The 26,031-nt window shown below is 46.0% G+C and overlaps 3 protein-coding genes across 3 annotated transcripts; 2 read left to right on the forward strand and 1 right to left on the reverse strand.

Annotated features, from left to right (window-relative positions):
• The first annotated feature begins 4,990 nt into the window (after positions 1 to 4,990).
• LOC4337237 (uncharacterized) lies at positions 4,991 to 11,073 on the forward strand. Its single transcript, XM_015778722.3, has 15 exons — positions 4,991 to 5,208; positions 6,145 to 6,228; positions 6,381 to 6,446; positions 6,867 to 6,950; positions 7,103 to 7,168; positions 7,641 to 7,724; positions 7,877 to 7,942; positions 8,245 to 8,310; positions 8,589 to 8,648; positions 8,727 to 8,810; positions 8,890 to 9,033; positions 9,474 to 9,508; positions 9,616 to 9,668; positions 9,750 to 9,850; positions 10,438 to 11,073. Exons 1-15 carry the CDS (start codon positions 5,014 to 5,016, stop codon positions 10,894 to 10,896), a joined length of 1,647 nt encoding a protein of 548 aa, XP_015634208.1. The 5' UTR covers positions 4,991 to 5,013; the 3' UTR covers positions 10,897 to 11,073.
• Positions 11,074 to 13,738: 2,665 nt separating this feature from the next.
• On the forward strand, positions 13,739 to 16,356 carry LOC4337238 (endonuclease 2). The gene is made up of 8 exons (XM_015778312.3): positions 13,739 to 13,885; positions 13,971 to 14,142; positions 15,055 to 15,147; positions 15,254 to 15,393; positions 15,502 to 15,594; positions 15,691 to 15,758; positions 15,849 to 15,919; positions 16,030 to 16,356. Exons 1-8 carry the CDS (start codon positions 13,766 to 13,768, stop codon positions 16,143 to 16,145), a joined length of 873 nt encoding a protein of 290 aa, XP_015633798.1. The 5' UTR covers positions 13,739 to 13,765; the 3' UTR covers positions 16,146 to 16,356.
• Positions 16,357 to 18,494: 2,138 nt separating this feature from the next.
• On the reverse strand, positions 18,495 to 21,060 carry LOC4337239 (uncharacterized). Its single transcript, XM_015778530.2, has 7 exons — positions 20,530 to 21,060; positions 20,358 to 20,416; positions 19,784 to 19,843; positions 19,589 to 19,658; positions 19,046 to 19,115; positions 18,929 to 18,955; positions 18,495 to 18,844 (listed from the first exon to the last, which is right to left on the reverse strand). Exons 1-7 carry the CDS (start codon positions 20,926 to 20,928, stop codon positions 18,795 to 18,797), a joined length of 735 nt encoding a protein of 244 aa, XP_015634016.1. The 5' UTR covers positions 20,929 to 21,060; the 3' UTR covers positions 18,495 to 18,794.
• Between the last annotated feature and the right edge of the window lie 4,971 nt (positions 21,061 to 26,031).

Raw genomic sequence — 26,031 nt, forward strand, 5'->3', positions numbered from 1 at the left:
GGGACGCCGCTTCAGCCTCCGTTGCTCGCTGCTCTCGGGCAGCGGCGGCGTCGAGGACCCCCTGGGCGGCGTCGAGCTTTTTCTTTAGCTCCGCCTCCCAGCTCCCGTGTTGAAGGCGGAGGGAGTCCTGCGCCTCAATCATCGCGGTGGTGGCGACGAGGGCGGCCTCTCGCTCCTCCTCCACCTCTCGGGCGATCTCCGCCAGCGCCGCCTTGCGGGCTTCAAGCTCCGAGATGTGGCGGCGGTGAGCCTTACGGCCCACCTCCACCATGGCGTCCACCGAGCGCCGCCCCTCCTCGACGCGCGCCCATGCGGCCTCGAGCTCCGCTCGTTCCGCTCGCAAGGCCTCCACCTGGGCGCTGAATCCATCTAGCACCGCTGTGTTTGCGGCGGCCAAGGCTTGCAGAAGGGGCTCGGCACTCAGCGGGGTGGCAGAAGACGAGGAGAAGAGCCGCCTTGGAGAAAATGCGACGCGGCTCGGCCCGCCAGAAGACGCACTGAGCTCGGGGATGTCCCCCGGACCCGTTTGGTCCTGGGCGTCGCCCGAGGGAGCGGGCCCAGGCGATGCGCCCGCGGCCTTGTCGCAAGCCGCCCCGGAGGTTGTCGCCTGAGCGTCACCCGAGGGAGTGGGCCCGAGCGACGCGCCGGCGGTCTTGTCGTAAACCGCCTCGAAAGACGCCATCGCCTCTGCCTGGCGAGCCCGGGCGGTTTCCTCCCGGGTGACTTCTTCAGCCTGACGAGCCCGGGCGGCCTCCTCCCGAGCGGCTTCTTCAGCTTGGCGAGCCCGGGCGGTTTCCCGGGCGGCCTCTTCAGCTTCCCGAAGGCGATCTGCGGCCTCTCGCCGGTCAGATTCTCGCCTCCGTTCCTCTGCGGCCGCCGGATCTTCGGCTTCGGATTGGCCGGACTTGGGATGGCGGGAGGAACGCGACGGGACATCACTGAAGCAGAAAGAAAAACCAGAAGGCAAACAGGATGGGTAAGAAGAAACTTGCTTTTGGAATAGAAGAAAAGACGGTCGCAATGAGCATGGGACGAACCTGCGAGGGGGTCGGTTAAATGACCACCTTGGAGGGGAAATTAGGTTTCCCCGGGATGGTTCTGTCTCCCCCATCTTGCGCAGCCGCTTCTTCTTGCGCTCCCCCTCGGGCTGCGAGGTTGGCGCGGCCCCCTCCGGGCGCCTGCTGCTGGCACGCACCGCCCCGCCCCCTCGGGGAGGAGATGGGGGAGGTGTTCCTCCCAGTTTCCTCTTCCCCCGGGCGTCGGTAGGGCGGTTGCTCCCCGAGCCCCCGACGCGGGGCCCAGAAGCACGGCCCCCTCCTGGGGTTGATTCTTCCTGGCGGCTCCCGCCGGCGCCGTCGTGGCCCTTAGGAGCCACCTCCTCTGAGGCCCCGACCCCCATCATGATGGTCAGAATGGAGGCGCGGTCTGGATCGCAGCAGAGGGGGAGGAGTCCTTGAGGAATAAGAGACGCCTCCACGGAGCTGAGATTCAGCACCCTTTGGACCACGATCTTGAAGTCATCGGGAGCCCAATCCCGTCTGACTCCCCGGTGGGTCCTCATGTAGTCCTCGGACCCGGTGTACTCCCATGCGCTCCGGGCGCGCCGCTGAAGCGGCGCAATCCGGCGACGGAGGTAGTCGCCGTACACCATGGCCCCTGTGAGCCCCTGAGATCGCAGGCCCGCCAGGCGGTCGAGGACGGCGTCATAGTCATCCCCCAGATCTACTGGCGCCCGCCAGCTGGAGACCGGAGCCGGGGGCTGGCTTGGGAGTCGGAGGCGCGCTTCGTTGGCAAGGGGGGTGTAGAACCAGTCGCTCTTCCAATCGTCCCACTTCTTGCGGAGGGCGCAGGGGATGTAGCGGTTCAACACCGGCCCCCGCGGCTGGAAGTAGCAACCACCGACCACCGACGGCGGCGACACCGACTGCACGGTGAAGAACCACCGGAACAGCCGAAGAGATGGGCGCACCCCAATGAACATCTCGCACAGGTGCGCGAAGATGGCCAAAGTCATCACTGCGTTGGGGGTGAGGTGCGCCATCTGGAGATCGTAGAACTCCAGAACATCCATAAAGAAAGAAGAAAAAGGAGGAACCAACCCGGCCATTGCGAAGGGGAGAAAGAAGACGGACCGCCCCGGGTAGTCTGGCGCCGGGCGTCCCTCACCCAGCATTACTATCTCACGGCCGGTGGCGGATTCCGGCATGAAGCGGCCCGGCAGCCCAGCCTGCCTCTCGCTCACAATGCGGGAAGGCGGTAGTACGCTACCGTCGAGCAGAGCGGAGCCCCGTGCCATGTCGTCGGAGAAAGAGAGGGTTGAGAACGAGTGTGTGTGGCGAAGGTGAGGCGCAGCAAAGAGAGAGTTAGGGGCGCAAACGGCGAAGGAAAGGGGAATAGTGGCGAAAGGAAGGGAGCAAGTCCTTTCCTCGATAGCTTTATACCCTTGCCATCGCTGAGCCCGGCTCCTCGTTTCTCGTGCCCACTATCTCGCTCCCTCGTTACTCGCTATCTCGCTCCCTCGTTTCTCGCGCCCACGCTTCCACTAAATTCCATTCGCCCGCTTGCGGCGCATAAGGTAGATATGCGGTTGTGGCAGTCGAGATAGATCGTATCGTGTGTGCGTTAATTACGCTCGCTGACCGAAGCGACGTTACCATATCTCCAGACGAAACGAATCTACACGCCCAGATTCGAGCGCTGCTCAAGTGATGTGGCAGTCTTGAAGAGACCGCCCATGACTGACGGCCAAGACACCGTTACCGATATGCGTGGTTTGAGACCGTTGGGTTTCTGCCCAATCACGGAGACCGGTCCCACCTGTCACCAGGTTTTATGAGTGGCGTCATGCCCGACCGCTTCCCTTGAGAAGGATGATTGCCCTGACATAACGCCGGGGGCTACTGTCGGTGATATGGGACCGGGAGTATTGCGCCCGGAGGCTTGAGGCAGATGGAATCGCCCACGTGGCCTGGCACCTTCGGGGACGTCGGGCCCGAGGGTGAGGTGTCCGCCCTCCTCCTGATTTCCCCGAGGGGGGGTCGGGTTGCTCCTGCCCCGACCCCGAGGGCCGAGGTGCCCCGACCCCCTGTGGGGTTTGCACTATGTACATAGGTTGGGTGAACACGGTAGGGCTCACCTAACCGCATTTATTACGGTCTGGTCAAGCGCGTCACGTTGCATGCAGCGCAATGCAGCGCGCTCTTTTATCCGGTCTGTGACCAGTCACAGACCGGTCGGATCAACGGTTAGGTGGCGACTGGTGGTCTGACGCACGCCTCGCCCCGTCCCGTCAAGACGAGAGCCTCTAGGCACACGTCTCCAGCCGGAGCTAGCGTGTTACCTCTTAGAGATGGCACGTTAGCCCTGGTTAGATGAATACCAGGCTTCATCCCAACCATTACAGGCAAGATGCTACAAAAAGAAGGGTGATCATGCAGATCGCTGAACTGACACGTAGAGGACAAGAATGACCGATCTGTGACCGGTCTGACACTGGTCGCGTCAGCAACAGACAGCCACGATCCCACGTTGCGCCTGTCTCCGCCGGGAGTGGAGGTAGGTGTGGGTTGTCCCATCGAAATGTCATTCGGACGGCAACCATACCAATCTCCGTCCATAAAGAGAAGAAAAGTCCAGTTTGGAAAGAAAAGGGTACATGTGGTATCCCCTTAAGATATAAAAGGAGGACCATGCCCACAAAGAGAGGGGGCTGGATTTTCCCGGGAGAGGAGAGGGCTGGTTGATTTTTTGTAACTTGCTCTTACACAGATCCACCAAAAACACAGGAGTAGGGTATTACGCTTCCCAGCGGCCCGAACCTGTATACATCGTCCGTGTCTCGCGTTTCTTCCTGGCACGCGATCTTTCCACACACAGAGAGAGCTTGAGATCTCACCCTAAGCCCCCGGCCGAACTGGCAAAGGGGGGCCTGCGCGGTCTCCCGGTGAGGAGCCCCGAGCTCCGTCATACTCAATGATGTAAAATAGCATTGAGGTAGAGGTGGATAATGCAGAATGCATATATCGTGCACATTCTCTCTATATCCTTTAAAATAAAGGATTTTATAAATAGATTGTATTTTCTTAATAAAGTCTGCTTGGTATTGATTGAGGCAATTAACATTACAAAGAGACTCACAATTTTAACTCAGGGCAGAAAGAGTGATTAGCTTTGTTTAATTTTAGACGATAAGATGATATTGGTTTATTTTTAATATGAAATCATATGAAAATTTAAGCACCCTCTGACTATACATACTCCCTCCGTCCCAAAAAAAAAGGCAAACCCTGAGTTTCTGTGTCCAACTTTGACTGTCCGTCTTATATGAAATTTTTTTATAATTCATATTTTCATTGTTGTTAAATGATAAAATATGATTAATATTTTATGCATGACTTGTCTTTTTAATTTTTTTCATAATTTTTTCAAATAAGACGAATGGTCAAACCTTGGACACGGAAATCAGGGTTTGTCTTTTTTTGGGACGGAGGGAGTACATTATCGGAAATAATAAAAACAAAAACAACTGCATAGAAAAATATTTAGGAGAGTTTCCAAAATCCAAACACTCAATGATAGATTGATGACACGCAAACATATAGAAGGGGAAAAAAGAAAAATGTATATATTAGAAGGTAGGCACAAGTATGATCCACAAAAACAAGATAAAAATAACCTCCAAATTAGAATCAGGAATAAATTTATGTAACCAATCACATGTGATTTCATATGGTGTTTTTAATTAGAAAAAGAACACCTTAAATAAATAAAGTAGATACTAAAGGAGAAAATGACTAATTGGATATTTTCCTTAGGAAACCTCGAGAGACCAGACGATGTCGGTTCACCTCCCTTGGAAATTTTCATCCTCACCCCTCACAGCTATAAAAGCCTAGCCCTCCGCCCCTCGGGCCCCTCACGAACACCCGCATCCGCAATTACTCACAAAGCGAGGGGGCAAACCGAGAGAACTCGCGAGAGAAGGGTAAAAAGGTCTCTTCCCAAGAAGAAGTCATGCGGCGTAAGCCCGCCGCGTCGGAGGGTGGTTGGGGAAGCGACGCCGACCCCGACTCCGGGAGCTCCGGCAATGGCGGTGGCGGAGGTTCGCCGCCGTCGTCGCCGTCGCCGCCTTCGCCGCCTTCGCCGCAGCCGCTGCTGCCGACGTTGCCCTCACCGCAGGCCTTCGTGGACGCGTACACCGGCTATGAGGTTAGGGTTATTGAATCGCGTCTCGTGCTCTTCCCCCCCCCTCCCCCCCCCCTCTCCCATTTCCTGTGTTGTCTTCGGGAACACACCCCGCATCGAGGTTTTTTTTTTCTGGTGATCTTTGCGTTAACGAGTTGGTGGGAACTGGTGGGGTTTTTCTCGTTGCGATGCGAGGCTTGTTGAGTTTTCCCAACGCGCGGCTCGGCTGCTCTTGCGGTGAAATTTTGGTTGGGAGTAGTCCTGCGGGGAGCAGCGGGGATGGGTTTTTTGGGGTTTATTGGGTAGTTTCTTTGAATTGATCGGTTGTTGTTTACCGTGTGTTTCTTGTCTTCTGGTTCTTGGATTCTAATCTGTTTGTCGGATTAGTTTCGTGGGGTTTTGTACCATTTGTTCTTGGATTTTTTTCCCCCTCTCTCAGCTCTGCCTCTGCTGCTTCGGCTTCACCATACCGCTCCTTGTGCATTGGATTGTTTCTTGAAGGTTTTAATCGAGTTTCAAGGTAGTTCTTGGTCTCTATCTAGTTTGATTGTCTTGACATAGGCAAGAATTAGGGCATTTCTTTCTTTAACCTTTGAGTTTGACGAATTGCATCTCCCCACTCTTGCTTGCATGATTCTGGACTTGATACTTCAGACAGGTGGAATTAATGTCAGAAAATAATACGATCTGCTTCTGCTGCTTGCGTGTTGGTTTCTGGTCGATTTCTCTATGTTTTCAGCGACCCAAATAGATAACTCAGTGTCCTAATTTAGACTTCTGATAGCTTTGCTGCCTGTGAGTTTTGATCTTGTTACTTGTATATACTATTGTGACCGTAATATTGGATTCTATTGTGATCGTAATGTTGCCTAGTACTGTGAAAATGTTTGAAAGTACTACCTCAGGATTTAGATCACGTGGTTTTATTACTGAGGATCACATGGTTTTATTGAATTACAGGATCAGGGAGCATGGGACCCCGATTCCTTGTCTCTAGAGTTGGGACTTGCAACGTTACGAGAGTTGGAATGTATCAGATATCAGGTGTGAACATCATCAACACAGCACAAGACTGTAAATTCACTAGCAGACTAACTAGATTTACCCAAACATCAATTTTGAAGCTAATTTTTGCATTTTGTCCGTTCGTCTGCGGAGCATAAGCTGACCATCCCATTGCTGTGAATTTTCTTTAGGAAGCACAAGAAGACTGGAGAAAGAGTGATGATAACAAGTCTGATTCCTGCAAGCAAAAAGATAAGGTGTGAAAGTTCTCTTTCTATTTCATCGAACTTGCTTTGCATGGCTACATGGACCTGAGCTTGACTAATTGCATCTTTTTCCCCCTCTTGCTTCTGGACTTGGTACTTCAGATAAGTAAGAAAAAGATAATGTAAAAAAGTGATCATCTGTTACCGCTACTCGCGTGTTGGTTTCTGGTCGATTTCTCTATGTTTTCAGCAACCCAAACAGACAACTTAGCGTCCTAATCTAGACTTCTGATAGCTTTGCTGCCTGCGAGTTTTGATCTTGTTACCTGTATATACTATTGTGACCGTAATATTGGATTCTATTGTGATCGTAATGTTGCCTAGTACTGTGAAAATGTTTGAAAGTACTACCTCAGGATTTAGATCATGTGGTTTTATTACTGAGGATCACATGGTTTTATTGAATTACAGGATCAGGGAGCATGGGACCCCGATTCCTTGTCTCTAGAGTTGGGACTTGCAACGTTACGAGAGTTGGAATGTATCAGATATCAGGTGTGAACATCATCAACACAGCACAAGACTGTAAATTCACTAGCAGACTAACTAGATTTACCCAAACATCAATTTTGAAGCTAATTTTTGCATTTTGTCCGTTCGTCTGCGGAGCATAAGCTGACCATCCCATTGCCGTGAATTTTCTTTAGGAAGCACAAGAAGACTGGAGAAAGAGTGATGATAACAAGTCTGATTCCTGCAAGCAAAAAGATAAGGTGTGAAAGTTCTCTTTCTATTTCATCGAACTTGCTTTGCATGGCTACATGGACCTGAGCTTGACTAATTGCATCTTTTTTCCCCTCTTGCTTCTGGACTTGGTACTTCAGATAAGTAAGAAAAAGATAATGTAGAAAAGTGATCATCTGTTACCGCTACTCGCGTGTTGGTTTCTGGTCGATTTCTCTATGTTTTCAGCAACCCAAACAGACAACTTAGCGTCCTAATCTAGACTTCTAATAGCTTTGCTGCCTGCACCTTGTACTGGAGAGACTTCTGATAGCTTTGCTGCCTGTGAGTTTTGATCTTGTTACCGGTTTACTATTGTGATCTTAATATTGGATTTTTGTGATCGAAACGGGCAACTTTTTAGCACATGCCTAGTACTGTGAAAATGTTTGAAAGTACTACTTCAGGATTTAGATCACGTGGTTTTATTACTGAGGATCACATGGTTTTATTGAATTACAGGAGCAGGAAGCATGGGATCCCGATTCCTTGTCTCTAGAGTTGGGACTTGCACCGTTACAAGAGTTGGAATGGATCAGATATCAGGTGTGAACATCATGAACACGTCACAAGACTGTAAATTCACTAGCAGGCTAACTAGATTTACCTAAACATCAATTTTTTGAAGCTAATTTTGCGTTTGTTCGTTCATCTGCAAACCATAATCTGACCATCCCATTGCTGTGAACTTTCTTAAGGAAGCACAAGAAGACTGGAGAAGGAGTGATGATAACAAGTCTGATTCCTGCAAGCTAAGAGATAAGGTGTGAAAGTTCTCTTTCCATTGCTGCATGGACCTGAGTTTGAGTAATTGCATCTGTTTTTTCCTTCTTGCTTCTGGACTTGGTACTTCAGATAAGTAAGAGAAAACTAATGTAAAAATAAAATGTGATTCTCTGTTAACGCTACTCACGTGTTGGTTTCTGATCGATCTCTCCATGTTTTCCAGCAAGACATATTTATATATAACTTAGTGTCCTAATTTAGACTTGTGATAGCTTTGCTGCCTGCACCTTGTATTGGAGTTTTAATCTTGTTGCCATTCCACTGCTGTGAACTTCTTTAGACAACATCAGATGACCGGAGCAAGAGTGGCGATAACAAGTACGATTCCTGCAAGACAAGAGATAAGGTATGGAATTTCTCTTTCCATTTCAACGAACTTGCTTTGCATGGCTACATGAACCTGAGTTTCCTCTGACTTCTCTCAATTAGATCAAACAGTACCATGACTCGTGTGCTTCTCACAACCATTGTTCCTAAAATATCCATCTTTTAATCCACCTTGAGCTTAGATGCTTCTCATAATCAGTGCCCCATGAAAACCATGTAACCTACCGAGACTGGCTAACTGATATGTTTAGTTTTGATTGAATACCCTTTTAATTGTGTGATATTTTGGTACTGCAGAAACCTATCGTGGATTTGGCTGATGAATTCGAAAACAATACCATAAAAAAAAAGATCACGGTATGTTCATATATTGTGCACATTATTTTTTGTCAGTATACATTTAACTATTCTGCTAACTTGAAATTCTATACACAGCTTCTTAGCGAAAAATACGATTTCTTCAGACCAGTTGACAGAGATGGCAGTTGCTTTTATCGAGCTTTCATTTTCAGTTACATGGTAAATATTTCGGCCCGCTTGTTCAAACTATGCTTTGTTCTTGTTTGTTAGACACTAAAGCTCATTGGTGTACAAACAGGAGCGTATTGTAGCAATGCAGGATGACTTGGAGCGCATTATTGAAGTTTCCCGTATCGGAGAACGTATTGGAAAATACAAGCAAGCTTATGCAAGATTTGGTTCTTTTGGAATACCTCAAGAAGAATTCTTGAAAGCTCTTTCTGTACGTACTTTTAGTTCTCAGTTTTCAACATTCACCAGTACAATTTGCCCAGTGTGGGACATTCTTTTCACATTTTATATTATTGATCACACCTTCACTCTTTTAATCTTGCAAGTGCACACTTCATTGAGTTTGAATAGTAACTGCCGATGTCCTTTGGCCCCATTTCTATTGAACTGATTATTTTGATTAGCTTTATAGTTCATTTTGGAAGTCATTTGGGGCAAAATGTTTTCTGTAGTCAATGGTACGGCACATCACAAATGAGCTAAGCTTGTAAATCGTTATGTGATTTCCATGTCTGCTCAGGTTAAATTAACCTGCGCTTTGCTAACAGCTCTGGTTTGCTATGCTTGCTGATAGTTATGATTTGTAGCATTTGGTTTTCTTTATAATTTATAGCCCAGAATCACTGAATTTGCTGAATTTCTTTGTTGCAGGCATTTGAACAATTGATCAACTTAATTGAAAAGGGGTATGGCTAATTAGCATCCTGTTGGTTTTCAAGTTATGTTTAGGAATGATATGAAGATATTGTTTCTTGTTATATCTTAGCTGACAAACACTGTTTGTATTTCATAGTGTTGCTGTTGAACAACTATATCAGATAGATGAGACTGACATCACAAAAAACAGTGAGGATACTTGATGATTGCTAGACTGTTTTTCCTTGTTACTCATCTGTTTCACTGCATGATTTTTTTTTCCCTGTTTAGGTTTACGCTTCCTTAGGTTTCTGACTGAGATTGAGATCTGCACACATGAGGACCACTACAAGGGTTTTCTTCTAACAGCAGATTATTCATCTGTTTTTGAGGTAGAAGAATTGTGACTTCCTAGCCTACTACCACCCACCCATACTTCATTACCAATATTTTGCTGCATGTGTAGTGCTTTAGATGGTTGTTGCTAATTACGTAATATTTTGGAATCTAATAAGAAAAAAACTCCTTAATTTGTAATCTAATAAGAAAAAAAAAACTCCTTGAATTATGCTTCTAATGTACCAGATGTTAAAATTTCTAAACAATGCTAGGATTTTCTTTTTCTTTACAGGCTCATTTGATCCCACAAAGTCCAAACAGTAGGCAGAATGGATTATCTTTTTGTTTGATTTATTGGCCCCTATTACAGTTCAAAGTCCAAACAATTTGCTATATGCTCCTTTTGACTCTTTGTTTTAGTTGTTGAAGTTACCCCACTTTGAAAAGATGTTGAAGTTACATAAACCACAAAGTCAAACATAGGACATAAGCGGGAAGATATTATATTGGATGAATCTATTTATATTAATAGGTTTTTCTTCGCCTAGCTTCTATTCCTTCTGTATACAAGATTTACCAGCAAAAGGAAAAAAAATATTTAGGCAATTAGCATTTACTTGTGCTTTGTTTCGTCAAACAGTTTTGCCAGGTTGAAGTGCGACCTGAGAATGCTGAAGCGAGCAATGAACAGATGAAGGCACTTGTGGAAGCACTCGGCATCCCCGTACTTGTGGAGAATCTCGATACAACCTCGGAGACTGACACCCCCATACTAAATCAGCATTTCATCTACCCCAGACCAGAATCAGAAGAGGGCACGATGTTGGGACCTCTGAATTCGCATGAGATTGTCTCTCCTGAAAGCAGTGGTTACCATGCAGCTAGAGGTGAGCTTCAGAATCAGCCTAGTACCAGTGGCTCCAGTACAAACAGCTCAACAGAAGCATTGGGACTGCAATCAATTGGCACCAGTTCAACTCCTAATGAGCGAGATGGAAAGGGAGACAGGACCATCAACGACCTATCCCCAGCAGAAAGAAGGCGGTTAGCGATCTTGCTGTACAGGCCTGGGCACTATGACATTCTTTGTCCCAAGTAGACCTACCTTTCTCTGGAGTCTGGAATACGTAGTGTGCTTGATTCTCGACGGTAACATTTGAGCTGTGGCTTGTAACTTTGTTCTGCCTGACCTGAGCCGTAGAGCTATTCATGTCCTTGACTTGTATGGAGATCTGTTGTTGCTATTCATCCCGTTGTCACATAGCGTGTTGGTGTAGATTTTTCTGCCCAAATTGCGTATTTGCGTTGGTGAGAAATGCGGGCTAAATTGCTTTGTGTTGTTTGGAGGTATGGTTTTAGTGGAAGCCGAGCTTGATTGATTGCGTCTTGTACTGTTGCACATGCTAGAGGTTAGAGGAAACAATTAGTATAATTTGATTGCCATGGTATGGCTAGTCGTGTATATCATTTGAATTTGGAGACCCAGATGCAGACTCTTTTTTTTAATAATCTCACCTGCCATTTGCTTTGTTTGTTTACCATGCCTCTGGCGTGCAGCTGCTCTGCATACATCGTGCGAAACGGGCAAATTTCTAGTAGGCATGCCATGTCAGTCTTATCTAATGCTGTACTTACTCGCTACTGCTAGTATAATCAATAACGTGCCAATCATGCTCAAATTGTTTAGGATGCCCAAACCAGCATATTCTTTGTTCCAAGTTCCTACGAGCAGTTGTGCTTCCTAGTTGCATTTATTTTTACCTTGAAACATTGTTAGTACTCCCTTCATCCCACCCACTAAGACACTAAGGGTCTGTTTGACACAGCTCCAGCTCCACCCCTCCTGAGCTGGAGCTTAGCCAAACAGTTTCAGCTCCATCAAAATTGGGAGTGGAGTTGGGTGGAACTCTGTCACAAAATATACGAGTTGTGGAGCTGGGTTTAGACAGCTCCACAACTCCACTCCAGACTCAACTCCTGGAGTTATATTTAGGAGTTGGAGCTGTACCAAACATGCCCTAAGATGTACTCCCTCCGTTTCAAAATATTTGACACCGTTTCAAAATATTTGACACCATTAACTTTTTAGTACGTGTTTGACCATTCGTTTTATTCAAAAAATTTAAGTAATTATTTATTCTTTTCATATCATTTGATTTATTGTTAAATATACTTTCATGTACACATATAGTTTTACATATTTCACAAATTTTTTTAATAAGACGAACGGTCAAACATGTGCTAAAAAGTCAACGGTGTTAAACATTTTGAAACGGAGAGAGTATGTGTATTTTAATAGTCAACTCTTTAAATATTTAACTAATAAATATTTTATTATAAATTATATTTTATTTGATGAAAATTATATCATTGGATTGTTATTTAATTTACCTTTAAATGATTATGATTCTATTGCTAAAAAAATGTAGTATATAAGAAATTTAAATATAAAGATTAGTTTTAAAGTCTGTGTTAAGTTTAATCGTGTTTTATTGAGTTGGAGGGATGGAGTACTTGTTAAAATACTGGTAAGTCAATGCTGTTTTTAGCTACATCCACCAGCCTCGTTGAATGTTGATCCAAACAGTTGTTCTGTTCCATTTTATATATTACTCTCTCCGTCCCTCAGTAGATCGGATCAGAGTTGAGATTTCACAAAAGAATACCTTACGATTGGGGAAAGTAGGAAGCGGTTTGGGCATGCGCTGCACATGTGAGCAGTTGTCAGTTGAGCACCATGTTTATGATGATAAGCTCGGACGTACTTTCTTAGTCCCAAAATAAAAATCAATAAAGATGTAACATATTTCAGTACTGAGAATCTTCACGTGGAGATGTTAAGCACCATAAATCTAGACAGATTTGTGATAGTTGTACGAGATAATCTCTTATATGCCACTGAAAATTGGTCTGATTCCTTATATGCCACTGAAAATTGGCTCTTCCCTTATATACCATTGGTCTAAATTTGTGCACCATCTCATGCCACTACCATCAGTTGACCATGTGTTGACCGTTAACTCTCAAGTAAAAAAGACATATTTGCCCTCTCTGAGTTGTTAGGCATGCCTTATAATTAGACGGGTAAATATGTCTTTTTTCCTTGAGAATTAACGGTCAACACATGGTCAACTGACGGGAGTGGCATGAGAGGGTGTGCAAATTTGGATCAACGGCATATAAGGGAAGAGCCAATTTTCTATGGCATATAAGGGATCAAACTAATTTTCAGTGGCATATAAGAGATTCTGCCTAGTTGTATATAGCAGTGCGGTAGTATTATCTGTTCAGTAGGCCCGAACTACAAAAACCACATTGAATCTAGTCCCATGAAAGTTTTCATATTTTTTTCAAAACTTCTCAAGTTGTTGAATTTTTTTATTTTCCTGAAATTTTCAATACAACTTTTTTCTAAAAAAGATAATTTCTACTACCTCCATATTTTAATGTATGACGCCGTTGACTTTTTATCTAATGTTTGACTATTCGTCTTATTTAAAAAATTTATGTAATTATTATTTATTTTATTATGATTTGATTCGTCATCAAATGTTCTTTAAGCATGACATAAATATTCATATTTACACAAAATTTTTAAATAAAACGAATGGTCAAACATTGATCGAAAAGTTAACGGCTTGATACATTAAAAAATATTGAGGGAGTACTATATCTAAACGGCGACGTGGCAGCGGGTCGCGTGAGCGTGACCAAAGTGTTTTGTTTTAAAAATAATTTAATTTTTGGAATGTTTTTCTTAAGAAAAGTTATCGATCGAAGAGTTCGATTTTAAATCTTAATGGCATAAAATTTCCAAGATGTTATCACCAATCATCCCATGGCATAACGGATCTGAATTAAGGAATCTACTACTAAAAAAAAAACTTGGCCATTAGTTAACCAGTCGGGTATAAATAGGAGCAAGAAAGCAAAGAGAAGAGGAAACAGAGCAGAGAAGCAGAGCAACCATGGCCGCGCGCGTGCTCCCCCTCCTCCTCGTCGTCGTCGTCGCCGCGGCCATGGCGAGAGCCCCCACGGCCCACGCGTGGGGCAAGGAGGGCCACTACATGGTGTGCAAGATCGCCGAGGTGAGAGATCGATCGATCGAGATGGATTCCACCTCGTGCTTTGCGCTTGCTTGATTGGTGGGGAACTTTGGGTTTGCTTCTGCAGGGTTTCCTGACGAAGGAGGCGGCGACGGCGGTGAAGGAGCTCCTCCCCGGGTGGGCCGGCGGCGAGCTCGCGGAAACGTGCTCGTGGGCGGACACCGAGCGGTTCCGGTACCGGTGGTCGAGCCCCCTCCACTTCGCCGACACCCCCGGCGACTGCCAGTTCAACTACGCCCGTATAATCTCCTCCTCCTCCCCTGATTAGCATTGCAGTTTCAGTTTCAGTTTCAGATTTCCAAGTAGATCGATTAGCTGTCGCAGCTGATTAGCAGTTGGATAGGTTGATAGAAACCTGACATGTGTCTGATGACAAGTTGCTGTCATAATGAGTATAGTAAGCAACCTCGTTGGAGCATCTTGATGATGCTTAGTAGCTTCTTGGTCCGGTTAACAGCCGGCCAGTTGGAGCCCATCGGTTGGCTTATTCGTGCAGCATATTTAATAATTTGTGAATAAACTTTTATTTATATGTTTTTAGCGAACGGAAAATAATTTGTGAATAAAACTTTTATTTACGTGTTCCTAGCGATCTAAAAGAGATAAACTTCGATGAAAAAAACCTTAAAATCAACTCCGAATTTAAGGTTGAAAATTTAAATTTTGGCTCATAAGAATAAGTACAAGCAAAAAAAATGAGACGGCAGTTTGGACTGCCAAACTCGACAGGATGCGTCTAAGTATAGGTTGCGTCTTGCTTGTTTGATTGGGCAAAGCAAAGGCAAGCTCGTTAGGCTCGTGTAGCCGTCGTCCATATAGATGGCATGACATTGTGCTGGACAGAAAAAAGGGAACTAGTCTGAACTCTGAAGCCTCTGTTTGTTCCTGGGATCAGTGGTAACCGTTTGCCTGAATTATCTGTTCATGCAATGATTGATAAAACGCTTAGAACCATCATGTATGGGTATGGCTATGGTAGTTGAACTGTTAAAGTCCATAAAAGGGGTCAAACTTAGATTAAGAACAAAAACGAATCGAATGCAAACTGTATCAAAAATTCAGGGTGCTGTCTTACTCTCTTATGCCTAGTGCGCTGAATTTTGAGAAAATGAGTAAATGATGAGACGCGTGATTGTGCCATTTCTGCGCAGGGGATTGCCACAACACAAACGGTGAGAAGGACATGTGTGTGGTCGGAGCGATCAACAACTACACCAACGCGCTCGAGGACTCATCAAGTCCATGTAAGCATCACTAGTCACACTTCTGCTCCTGTCTGTATTTTCAGCTGTAATGAAGTAATAAACTGAACACATGGCATCTCACATGTTTGCTTGTGATAACTTTCAGATGATCCAACCGAGAGCTTGATGTTCTTGGCACACTTCGTCGGCGACGTTCACCAGCCTCTCCACTGCGGCCACGTCAAAGATCTTGGTGGCAACACCATCATCGTCCATTGGTACACAAGGAAGAGCAACCTTCATCACGTACGTAGAGCCTAACACAGATCGAATTAATCCATTAATAATTTATCCAATTTTGTTCTTTGTGAACAGCTAACTTAATCTTAGCATTGTAAACTTGTATCGTTTCAGGTGTGGGATGTGAACGTCATTGAAACGGCCTTGAAGGAATTCTACAACGAGGACGTGAGCACGATGATAAAGGCCATCAAGATGAACATCACTGTGAGCAAGCTCGACACTTCACTGCCTTGAGCTGCATTTCAGTTTTCTCCTCATCTGTAGACTGTAGTGGTTTTGATTGGATTTTATGCCGTGCAGGATGAGTGGTCCACCGAGGAGAAGCAGTGGGAGACTTGCCGTAGCCGGACAAAGACTTGTGCCGATAAGTAAGCTCATGGCCTGCATGAATGCATGATTTTGGCTGAATCGAACTGAAATATAAATATTCAGAGATTGACAGCTGAAAGCAAATGCAGGTACGCCGAGGAGAGTGCAAAGCTCGCGTGCAAAGCGTACGAGGGTGTTGAGCAAGAATCCACCTTAGAAGGCAAGTTCTTCAAAACACCAAACTTGCTTTCACACATTCTTAATGACTGATTTGTGATGCCATTAACATTAAGAGCAATTTGATGTGATGCTTGTTCTTGAAAACTGCAGATGACTATTTCTTCGCTGCCCTGCCTGTTGTTCAGAAGAGGATTGCTCAAGGTGGCGTGAGGCTTGCTGCAATACTCAACCGGATCTTCAGCGGGAACAAGGTTCAGAGTAGTTGATCCAATAGAGATTAAACAGATGAAAGATTAAGAAAATAGCCCGCATTCTGAATTACAATAAGATTATCTTGTTTGACCATGTTAACTTCACGGTTACGATTAGATGTATCCTCATTTAGCCATTTGTCAAAGTAGCTTAGATAGCTACAGAACATTGTAATTCCTGTAAGCAAGTGGTGATTTATCAATATTGCACTGTCTTTTTGTATCATTGATCATCTTTCAGGCTGAAGTTAAGCTACAGCCGAAACAGTCAATCTATATCGGGTAGATCAGATGCATCGAATGCTTGATGAAATGCAACTTGAGGATTACTATTCATTAATCATCTCACGAGGAGAAAATTGTGATTTTGCTATCGCAAAAGGATCGTTTCGCTAGAATACTATCCCTTCAAAGTGATTCATTAAAATGCTATCCTAAACTGAGGGTATTCACCAAAATGCTATTTTTGGTCTTTTTTTTAATAGAAATGATTTTGCTCTACTTTAGTTTTTCGTCTGACCAAAATACCCTTCTCTCAGCCGAGACCAAATCGAAGCCATTCTCTGCCTTCTCTTCTCGGGCTCTCGGCAGCGGCGAGCGCCGTCGCCCTCTGCTCGGCTCCGGCTCCAGCGCCGGCCCCCACCGCTCCCTCACCTGCTCCTCCCCTTCCCCCTCCCCTTTCTGCTCGTGTCGCTGCCGCCTGTCTGCTCACGCCGTCGCCCTCCGCATCGGCTCCGGCGCCGGCCCCCGACGATCCCCCACGTGCTCCCCCCTCCTCCCCCTTTTTTGCTCGCGCTGCCGCCGCCCCAATCATTAGCGCCCCCTCCACAGCCGCCGGCGCCGCCCTCTCGCCCTCCCCGCCCTCCGCCCGCTCCGCCGCGGCGCGCCGCCGCCACCGAGGAGCAATCGGCGGTGGATTCGTCGTCGTCGGTGACGAGGTTAGTCCCGCGCCACCAGCCCACCACGCCCGCCCCACCCTCGCCATGCCTGCCAGCCGGCCACCCTCGCGCTCCCGACGGCGTCCTCGAGAGAGAGGAAGAGGACGCCCACCACCGCCTGCATCGCCGGCGACACGGGCTGGGGCTTCATCAACCCTGTCGCCGCTCTCTTCTTCGGGGACGCGGCCGCCGGGGAGTTGGACGCCGCGGCGGAGCGAAGGAGGCGGCCGGGCGGGGCGGGCAGAGGGCGGCGAGCTGGGAGGGGGAGAGCAGTGGCCGGTGGCCGGTGGCCGGGGAGGCGGAGCGCCGGTGGTCGGAGGAGAGCAGTGGCCGGCGCTCCCGAGAGAGAGAGGAAGAGAAGGAGGAGAGAGTGGAGAGAGTATGACAGGTGGGCCCTCAGGGGTATTTTGGTCCAGGAAAATGTTAAAATTGAGGAAAAACATTTCTATTTACCCAAAAGAGCGAAAATAGCATTTTGGTGAACACCTCTAGTTTAGGATAGCATTTTAGTGAATCAGTTTGGAGGGATAGCATTCCAGCGAAACCACTCTTTTACGATAGCAAAATCACAATTTTCTCTCTCACGAGTGGACTTATTAGTTAAATCACATGAGTTGCCTCAGAAAATTCAGTATCACCGCACGCGTTCACAACGAAGAGTACTGAAAAAAAAAAAGTAAACTCGACCGATTGGCAATTGTTTTAAGAGAAATCCTTGACAAACTCAACTCTCGTGTTTCTATCAAAGCTTTAATCTATTTTAGCAACATGGGGCAAGGGCAACTCTCGTGCTTCTATCAAAACTTTAATCTATTTTAGCAACATGGGGCAAAGGTCGATAAGCCATTTCTACTCTCGTGTTTCTATCAAAGCTTTAATATATTTTAGCAACATGGAGCAAAAGTCGATAAGCCATTTCTACTCTCGTGTTTCTATCAAAGCTTTAATCTATTTTAGCAACATGGGGCAAAAGTCAATAAGCCATTTCTATCAGTTGTCAGTTGAATTCGTCCCCATAGCGACGATCAAGTCTTCTTTTTTTTAAAAAAAAAAAAAAAAACTGAATCGACGGTCAAGTCTTGTAAGCTCATTCGTGCAAATATCATATGTCATTGTAACAATCATCAGTTAAGCTGAACCGGTCCCAAGAACCTGACGCAGGCTTTTCAAATTATTAAACGGTGATTTGAACAACTTTGCCAATTTCACTCTTTCGTTTTCTATGCACACGCTTTTTAAACTATTACAGTGTTTTTTTTTTTTTGCAAAAAGTTTCTATAGAAAAGTTGTTTTTAAAAAATCATACTAATCTATTTTTTAAGTTTTTTTTAAGCTAATTCTCAACTAATCATACGCTTATAAGGTATCCCGTTTTCCGTGCGAAGGGAATTAATTCCCAATACAAGGAAACGAACACAACCGAGGCTAAGATAAGTAGGAAGTCTTTTACCCTTTTGTTATCTAATATGTTACAGAAAAATTTAAGAGTTCAGACGTCCACAGCAACAAATGCAGAGTGGAAAACTGAAGAAAGAAAAAACCATTGCTCCGAAGACAGTTCATACAAGTAAAAGTGAAATTAAGCCTCTTCACTGGTAAATACTCGAACAACAAGATTGAGTGAGCCGATGAGTTTCAGGGTTCGTTCTTCAGCAGCCAATGTGGTTTGTCAAATTTAAGCGTTTGTCTTCAAATTCCTATGTCTGAGGATACCGAGAACAAGAATTTATAGAAGCTTCAGACCACCGGTGACATCATCGACCATGTCAGCTGGCCCTGCTCAATTAAAACAGTACGACAAATATTAGATAGCACAAATCACTGAAAACTGTGGTACACAGTGATTTGAATGTAGCTTACCAAGAATAGCCATGACTGTTCTTGAATCTACAGGAAGCAGAGATGGGAACATAATTAATCCAACAGCAGATATTAAACAGATGCTAAATTGAATAAAGTAAAGCCTGAAGAACTCACTTGGTGCGATCTGTGTTCTTCCAGCATCAATAGTTATGTGTGTTGGGATATTCAAAGACTTTGCTCTTCCCTGCACCAAAAGAAATTTTAATTAAACATAACAGAAAAAATGCAAGCATTAACAACGTTTTATACTATTATGGAATTGAAAGGTAACATATTAGCTATATAAAAGATCTCGTTGAATGCAGAATATAAATATTATGATGCATAAGTGTCAAGTGTTGGGTTTCAAGAAGCGCGGTGATTTTTCTTTTTTCACAGCCAATGTTTCAGAGTGAGTTTTCCAATCGAAATTTCAAGTTGTTTTAACCAATTGTTCGTTGATACTACTAATGCTCTAGTCCACTTCTAATGCCATGAGAATTTCCTTTTTATTTATTAATATGCACAATTTGACAGGTAAAAGGGGAATATTTTCTGTTTCTGTTCATCTGCAGGTATTATACTATTCCAACTCACAAATTACCTTTATAGATGTAGTAAAAATAAAAATAACTTTCAACAATAATGAGTCAACAGGCAACAGAAAAGGGTATTTACTTGTAAAACAAGCATATCTTCCTCGCTTTCAATTTTCACGACCACCTTAACTTGACCACACCTCTCCCACCTAGCAAAGATAGTAAATTAGTTTCCTTCCTGTTGTTATCATGCAATGACAATCGAATTGCTTACATATGAACATGAACATGTGGAAGAAACTTCAAACATAATTGGAAATGTTAAAAAAAATACCTTCTTAATGATTTTGGAGCTCTCTGTTGGAGTTTTTTAAACAGACCCAACGTTGCATGGCTGAGATGACAGAATAAGAGATAATCACTGACATTTGCAAGATAAAAAGAAATATGCACAGGAGAAAAGTTATAAAGCATGACAACACTCCAATGCTGAAGGTAAAGATTAAATGCAGGAGCTGGACATGAAGATAAGCAATTTGTTTGTGCCAATTCATTTATTCCATAACGACAAGTGTATAGTACAACTGTATAAGAGGCAAATTTAGTTATGGTAGGATATATAACAAGTTCTCTAAATCACAAGGTCAACGTGCCAGTCCCAAAAATATGAGTTCTACCTCTTGTAGCCTCAGATAACAATATGATCACAAAATTTCCCCCTTCAAAAAATGGGAAACTCTATTCGAAAGGATTCTTCCTATTTTAACATTGGTTTCAACTTTCACATTCAGACACACAATACACTAATAGCCTATCACTATGTGCTAATTAGTGAGCTCAGTTCATCAGTAAAATAAACTCTACTCAACTGTCGAAACGAAGATACAGATAAACTGAGAAGTATTCACCTGCATTGCGCGGCAATCTTCCCCTTCCCCATCTTCAAATCATTCCTCACAACCAGCACCTGCCACCACCACAGCAACAGCCAACGGAATCAGACATCTCACTCTCTGCGCACATCAAAGAAACAAATCCAGCAGAAAAGTAGAAGGGGATTTTGAGCCAAATTTCCAGTACCATCTTGAAATCCTCTATAATCTCAGCGAGATTCTCGACCTCCAGGGGGCTAGCCGCGGTCCGTGCCTTGGCCCTCTCGGCCTCCTTCGCCGAGTCGGACTTGGTCACCACGTTGCGCGCCCAGAACAGCAGCCGGAGCCCGGCGCGCTTGGGCGCCCGCTTCGCCGCCCGGCTGCGGCCGGAGTTTTCGTCATCATCATCTTCTTCCGAATCCTCCTCGGAATCCTCGTCCGAGGTCTCCCCGGAAGCGGGGGAGGCAGCGACGACCTGGCGGGGGAAGCGGCTGAGGGCGAGGAAGTAGCCGAGGGCGAAGCAGCCCGCGGCGCCAGCTATAGCGGTGGCGGCTCCCGGGATGGCGGCCGCCGTGGGAAGGGAGAGGACGGAGGCCGAGGCGCCCATCGGAGGATCGCCGGCGCCGGTGGCGGCGGCGGCGGCGGCGCAAGGCGGGGAGGGGTTGGGGTTGGGGATGCGCGATACTACCGCGTGGGGGTTTCGGGAGGAGGCGGTGATTTAGGTGGAGGGGATGATTCTGACAGGTGGGCCCAACGGCTCAGCGAATGAACGGTACGTGCGTCCCTGGACCGTCCGATGGGGGATTGGCGTCTGGGATCTCGCGAATCGAGGCGCGACACGTGGCAGGTCGCGCCGTGGGCCCCACTAAGCCACGTGTACCGCCTGTACGGGCTACAGCCCGGCCTATAAAGGCCAGGGATTCGAACTAGCATAACCCGGCGGAATAAGTTCACTTTGGGTCCCTCTATTTGTCGCCGAGTCCGATTTTCGTCCCTTGACCGTAAAACCGGGTATGACCCGTCCCCCAACTTACAAAAACCGGATAAACGTGGTCCCTCGGCGGTTTTGAAGGCGGTTTTGGATGACGTGGCGCATACGTGGTTTGTTTGACTAGGTCTCCGTCGCACGTGGCATTGACGTGGCGCTTACGTGGCAATTATATCTCGGAAAAATAATAAAAAGCGTGGCCCCACATGTCAGCTGCATATAAAAAATTATTTAAAAATGGTGGGGCCCATGTGGGCCCACATGTCAGCTACACAACAAAAACCCCACGTGGGCCCCACATGTCATTCCCTATCTCCTCTCGGCTCTCTCTCATCTTCCCCATCGTCGCCACAACACGCGCCAAGATGTCGTCGCCATCCATCGCCGCCGCCTCCATCGCCGCGCGCAAAGAGGAGGGAGCGGCGCGGCGGCTGTGGCCACAAGAGGAAGGGACGGCGGAGCGGCGCGAAGCCGGCGGAGAGGGAGGCGGAGGCGGAGACGGCGGCACGCGAAGGAGGAGTCGGCGGCGGCGGGTCCGAAGTCGTGCAGCTCCGGCCGCCGCTCCCTCCTCTCCCGTCGGCCGCCACGGGCCGCTCCTCTGCCATCGGCCGCCGCGCCACGCTTTGCCCGAGGCCCGCCGCAGCTGCTTCCTCGGATCCAAGGCTGCCTCATTCTGAGCGTCCTCGCTGCCGAGATCCAAGGGCGCCGCCACTGCTTCCCCGGACGACCTCGACTCCCGCGGGCTCTCCGCCGCCGCTCCGACCGCCGTCGTGCCGCCGTTGTCCCGCCAGCTTCGCGCGCCGCCGCTCCGGCCGCCGTCGTGCCGCCGTTGCCCCCGCCGGCTTCGCGCGCCGCCGCTCCGACCGCTGTCGTGCCGCCGCTGGCCACCGCTCCGTCCACGTGGGGAAAAGAGAAGTAGGATAGGGAAGAGGAGGGAGAGCCGAGAGGGAGAGGGAATGTGGGGCCCACGTGGGCCCCACCATATTTTTTTTATAGCTAACATGTGGGCCCACGGGGGCCACCATTTTAAAATTATTTTTTATGTGTAGCTGACATGTGGACCCACGATTTTTATTATTTTTCAAAGATATAATTGCGACGTAAGCGCCACGTCAATGCCACGTGGGACAGAGACCTAGTCAAACCTGCCACGTAGGCGCCACATCAGCCAAAACCGCTATCCAAACCGCCTTAGGACTTTATGTGCCCGGTTTTCGTAAGTTGGGGGACGGGTTATACCCGGTTTTGGGGTTCAGGGACGAAAATCGGACTGGGCGACAAATAGAGGGACCTAAGTGAACTTGTTCCTAACCCGGCCTATAAACGTGGCATGGGCCTACATTTTTGCGAATTGCATAGGCCCATTCGCCCCGTGCTCGCTTCAAGATTCGTGCAGCTTACGTTGCAGCGCCGATGCATACTGCTACCTCCGTTCAAAATTAATTCCATTTCACCTATCCCACACGAACCAATACAAAATCAAAAGTAGAATACTCAAAATTAGAATGATGTGACTGAAAAGTTGTGTGTGACAGGTTGATATGATGAAAAAGTACTGAAATTTGGATCTAAACTTTGGATCTAAACACAGCCATTGTTAGTCAATTAAGAATCTTGAAGATCATGCTGAAATAAAGAAAATGTTTATATTTTAGGATAGAGGAGGTATTTTTTTATATATTAATTTTTTTAGACCGACGGAATTCGTGCAGAGACAGCTGCGACATCAAATCCATCGATCGGTACCTACGGTACGTAACGTGCCCGTCCCATCCCATCCCATCCCTCGATGGATGGACGGATATACTCCCTCGGTCAACAAAAAAAAAAAAGACCAACGTTTGACCGTCCGTCTTATTTGAAAAAATTATGAAAAAAATTAAAAAGACAAATAACGCACAAAATTTTAATCATGTTTTATCATCTAACAACAATGAAAATATGAATTATAAAAAAAATTATATAAGATGGACAGTCAAAGTTGGACACGGAAACCAGGGTTCACCTTTTTTTAGATGGAGGGAGCACGGAGTATGCAACGACGCAATCGCGCGCGAGTCCGTCTGTTTTTCTCTAGCGGTACGTGCAATGTCGATTCGGACGGTTGGTAATGTCGATTACAGTAGCCACGATTAATTAACCCATGTCCCATGTGCGCAGGTGCCGGAAGCCCGGAATCCATCGAGTTCTCGAAAGGTCCCTGTACTAGCTACTCCCTCTCTCCATTAATACAGAGGATTATGCTCCCTAAGTTTATCCAGAAATTTAAGGGATTCCGAGATAAGAAGTAAAGCAGCAATCAGAAATTGAGTACCCCCATCCATTCCCATCAGAAAAGGTATATAGTGAAAAGTACATGTAGTACTACTCTGCATGCAGCTCCTTTGAATCCTATCTTAGTTCATTTCTATGGGCCCCTTCGAATCGTAGGACGGAGAAAACATACGAATAGGAAAAACGTAGGATTTTAATAGGAATGTAAATGTATAACAGAGGATTGTAAAACGCAGGAAAAACACAGGAATGACCGTTTGATTGAACCAAGGAAAAACTTAGAAATTAGATGAGAGAGATAGACTCAAAGGAAAGTTACCAAGAGGTTGAAGCTCTTGCTAAATTTCCTCCAAAATCTCTATAGGATTGTCCATTCTATAGGAATTTCAAAGGATTGGATATAATTCGATCTTTTGTTTCAAAGGGCTTCATAGGAAAATTTCCTATAAGATTGAAATCCTCCAAAATTCCTATGTTTTTCCTCCAATTCAAAGGGGCCCTAAATATGTATTTTATACTACCTCTGTTTTTTAATAGATGACGCCGTTGATTTTTTCTCACATGTTTGACCATTCGTCTTATTCAAAAAATTTACGTAATTATAATTTATTTTGTTATGAGTTGTTTTATCACTCATAGTACTTTAAGTGTGATTTATATCTTATACATTTGCATAAAATTTTTGAATAAGACGAATGGTGAAATATGTGAGAAAAAGTCAACGGCGTCATCTATTAAAAAACGGAGGGAGAACGCTTCATTCAGTTTGCTAATAAGTTCATTTTCACACTATCACATGCTCCTCCATCCCAAAAAAGTATATAGGTTGGGTTTTTTTTTTATAGAGGGAGTACTCTGTAGCTTAGATTTAGCATTCCGTACTCTTCCTTAATTTGAACTATATTTGGCATAATACTCTATATTCCTGGACGGAGGGTGTATTAGTATAGAATATTCATATCATAAGGTTGTCTTCGTTCTCTCACTTTCTCAACTTCTACTATCTTGTTTCCGTACGTATACTTTCCAAACCGCTAAATGGAGTGTTTCTTTTTAAATTTTCTATAGGAAATTGTTTTTTAAAAATCATATTAATCTATTTAAAAGTTTTTTTAAGTTAATACTTAATTAATTATGTGCTAATAGGTTATCTCATTTTTTCATGCGTGAGACATGAATTACCAACGTCCAGGTTCACCCATCCTATGTCGATTTGATTTTTGGTCAAAATCAAACTACTCCAAGTTTAATCACGTTTGAGAGAAAAATAGTAACATATTGAACACAAGACAAATATATATACTATAAAATATAATCAATTATAGATTTAATAAAATTAATTTGGTGTAGATAGTAGTATTAGTATATTTATCTATTGTATTGAATAAGAGTATATTTGTCTATCAACTTGAAATAGTTTAATGGACGATGGAGTAGCTAGGTGGTAGAGCTAGCGGTAACTGGTTGATTTGATTGGTACGGATGTTACGTGTACATGTACTCCGTACGCAGGTATACGTATGGACTACGTACCTGCTGTCACGCCCTGAAGTTTTCCCCCTTTGCTTGCTTTAAAAATTGGCTAAATAAATCGTCCGAAGAAATTATCTTAATTAACCTAGAGCTAATTCCCTAATTAATAAATGCAAATAATAATCGGAATCGGCATGTGGAATTTTTCTTGGATTCTACATGTCAAATAATGCTAACAGGATTTTTAGTGGAATTTTCAGAGCCTTGGAAATAATTTTTACCAATTAAAAATCACCAAAGTGCAATTTTAATCCCAGGAAAATCCTTTCTTCTTTTTCTTTTTCCTTTTTCCTCCTTTTTCCTCTTCTTGGGCCGTCGGCCCAGTCCACCCGTCGCCCGCGCTCGGCCTCCCCTTGTGGGCCGGCCCGTTCCCTTTCCCCCTCTCTCCGGGACGCTGACAGGTGGGGCCCACCTGTCAGGTCGTCCCCTTCCTCCAGCCGACCGCGCTCGGCCGGCAACCGCCGCTCCCACGCCGCCGCCTCCTCCGCTCTTTCCGCGCCCACGCCGCGCCGCTCCCGCGTCCTCCCCACGTCGCCGCCTCTTCCCCCGCATCTCCCGGCCCGCGCGCGCGCTCGAGAGGGCGGGATTCGAGTTCGAATCCCACCCCTCTTTCTCTCTCTCCTCCCCACGTCGCCGGCTAAATCGGGAGGGTTCCCGGCCACGTCCTCCCCTCCCTCGCCCATTAAATCACTCTCCCGAGCTCCCTCTCTCGTTTCCCCCATTTCCCGTCCCCTCCCGTGCCTCCTACCGAGCTCGCGCCGCTTGTTGCTAGCGCCGCCGCTTGCCGTCGCCTTCGGCCGCGCGCCACTGCCGCTAGGGTCGCCGCCGCGCCAACCCGCCACCGCCGTTAGCTTCGCCGCCGCGAGAGCTACCTCGGCCGCCGCTCGGTTGCCGCCAATCGTCGCCGAAACGCCG

Source organism: Oryza sativa, chromosome 4 (genome assembly GCF_034140825.1).
Source record: "Oryza sativa Japonica Group chromosome 4, ASM3414082v1".
NCBI lineage: Eukaryota > Viridiplantae > Streptophyta > Magnoliopsida > Poales > Poaceae > Oryza > Oryza sativa.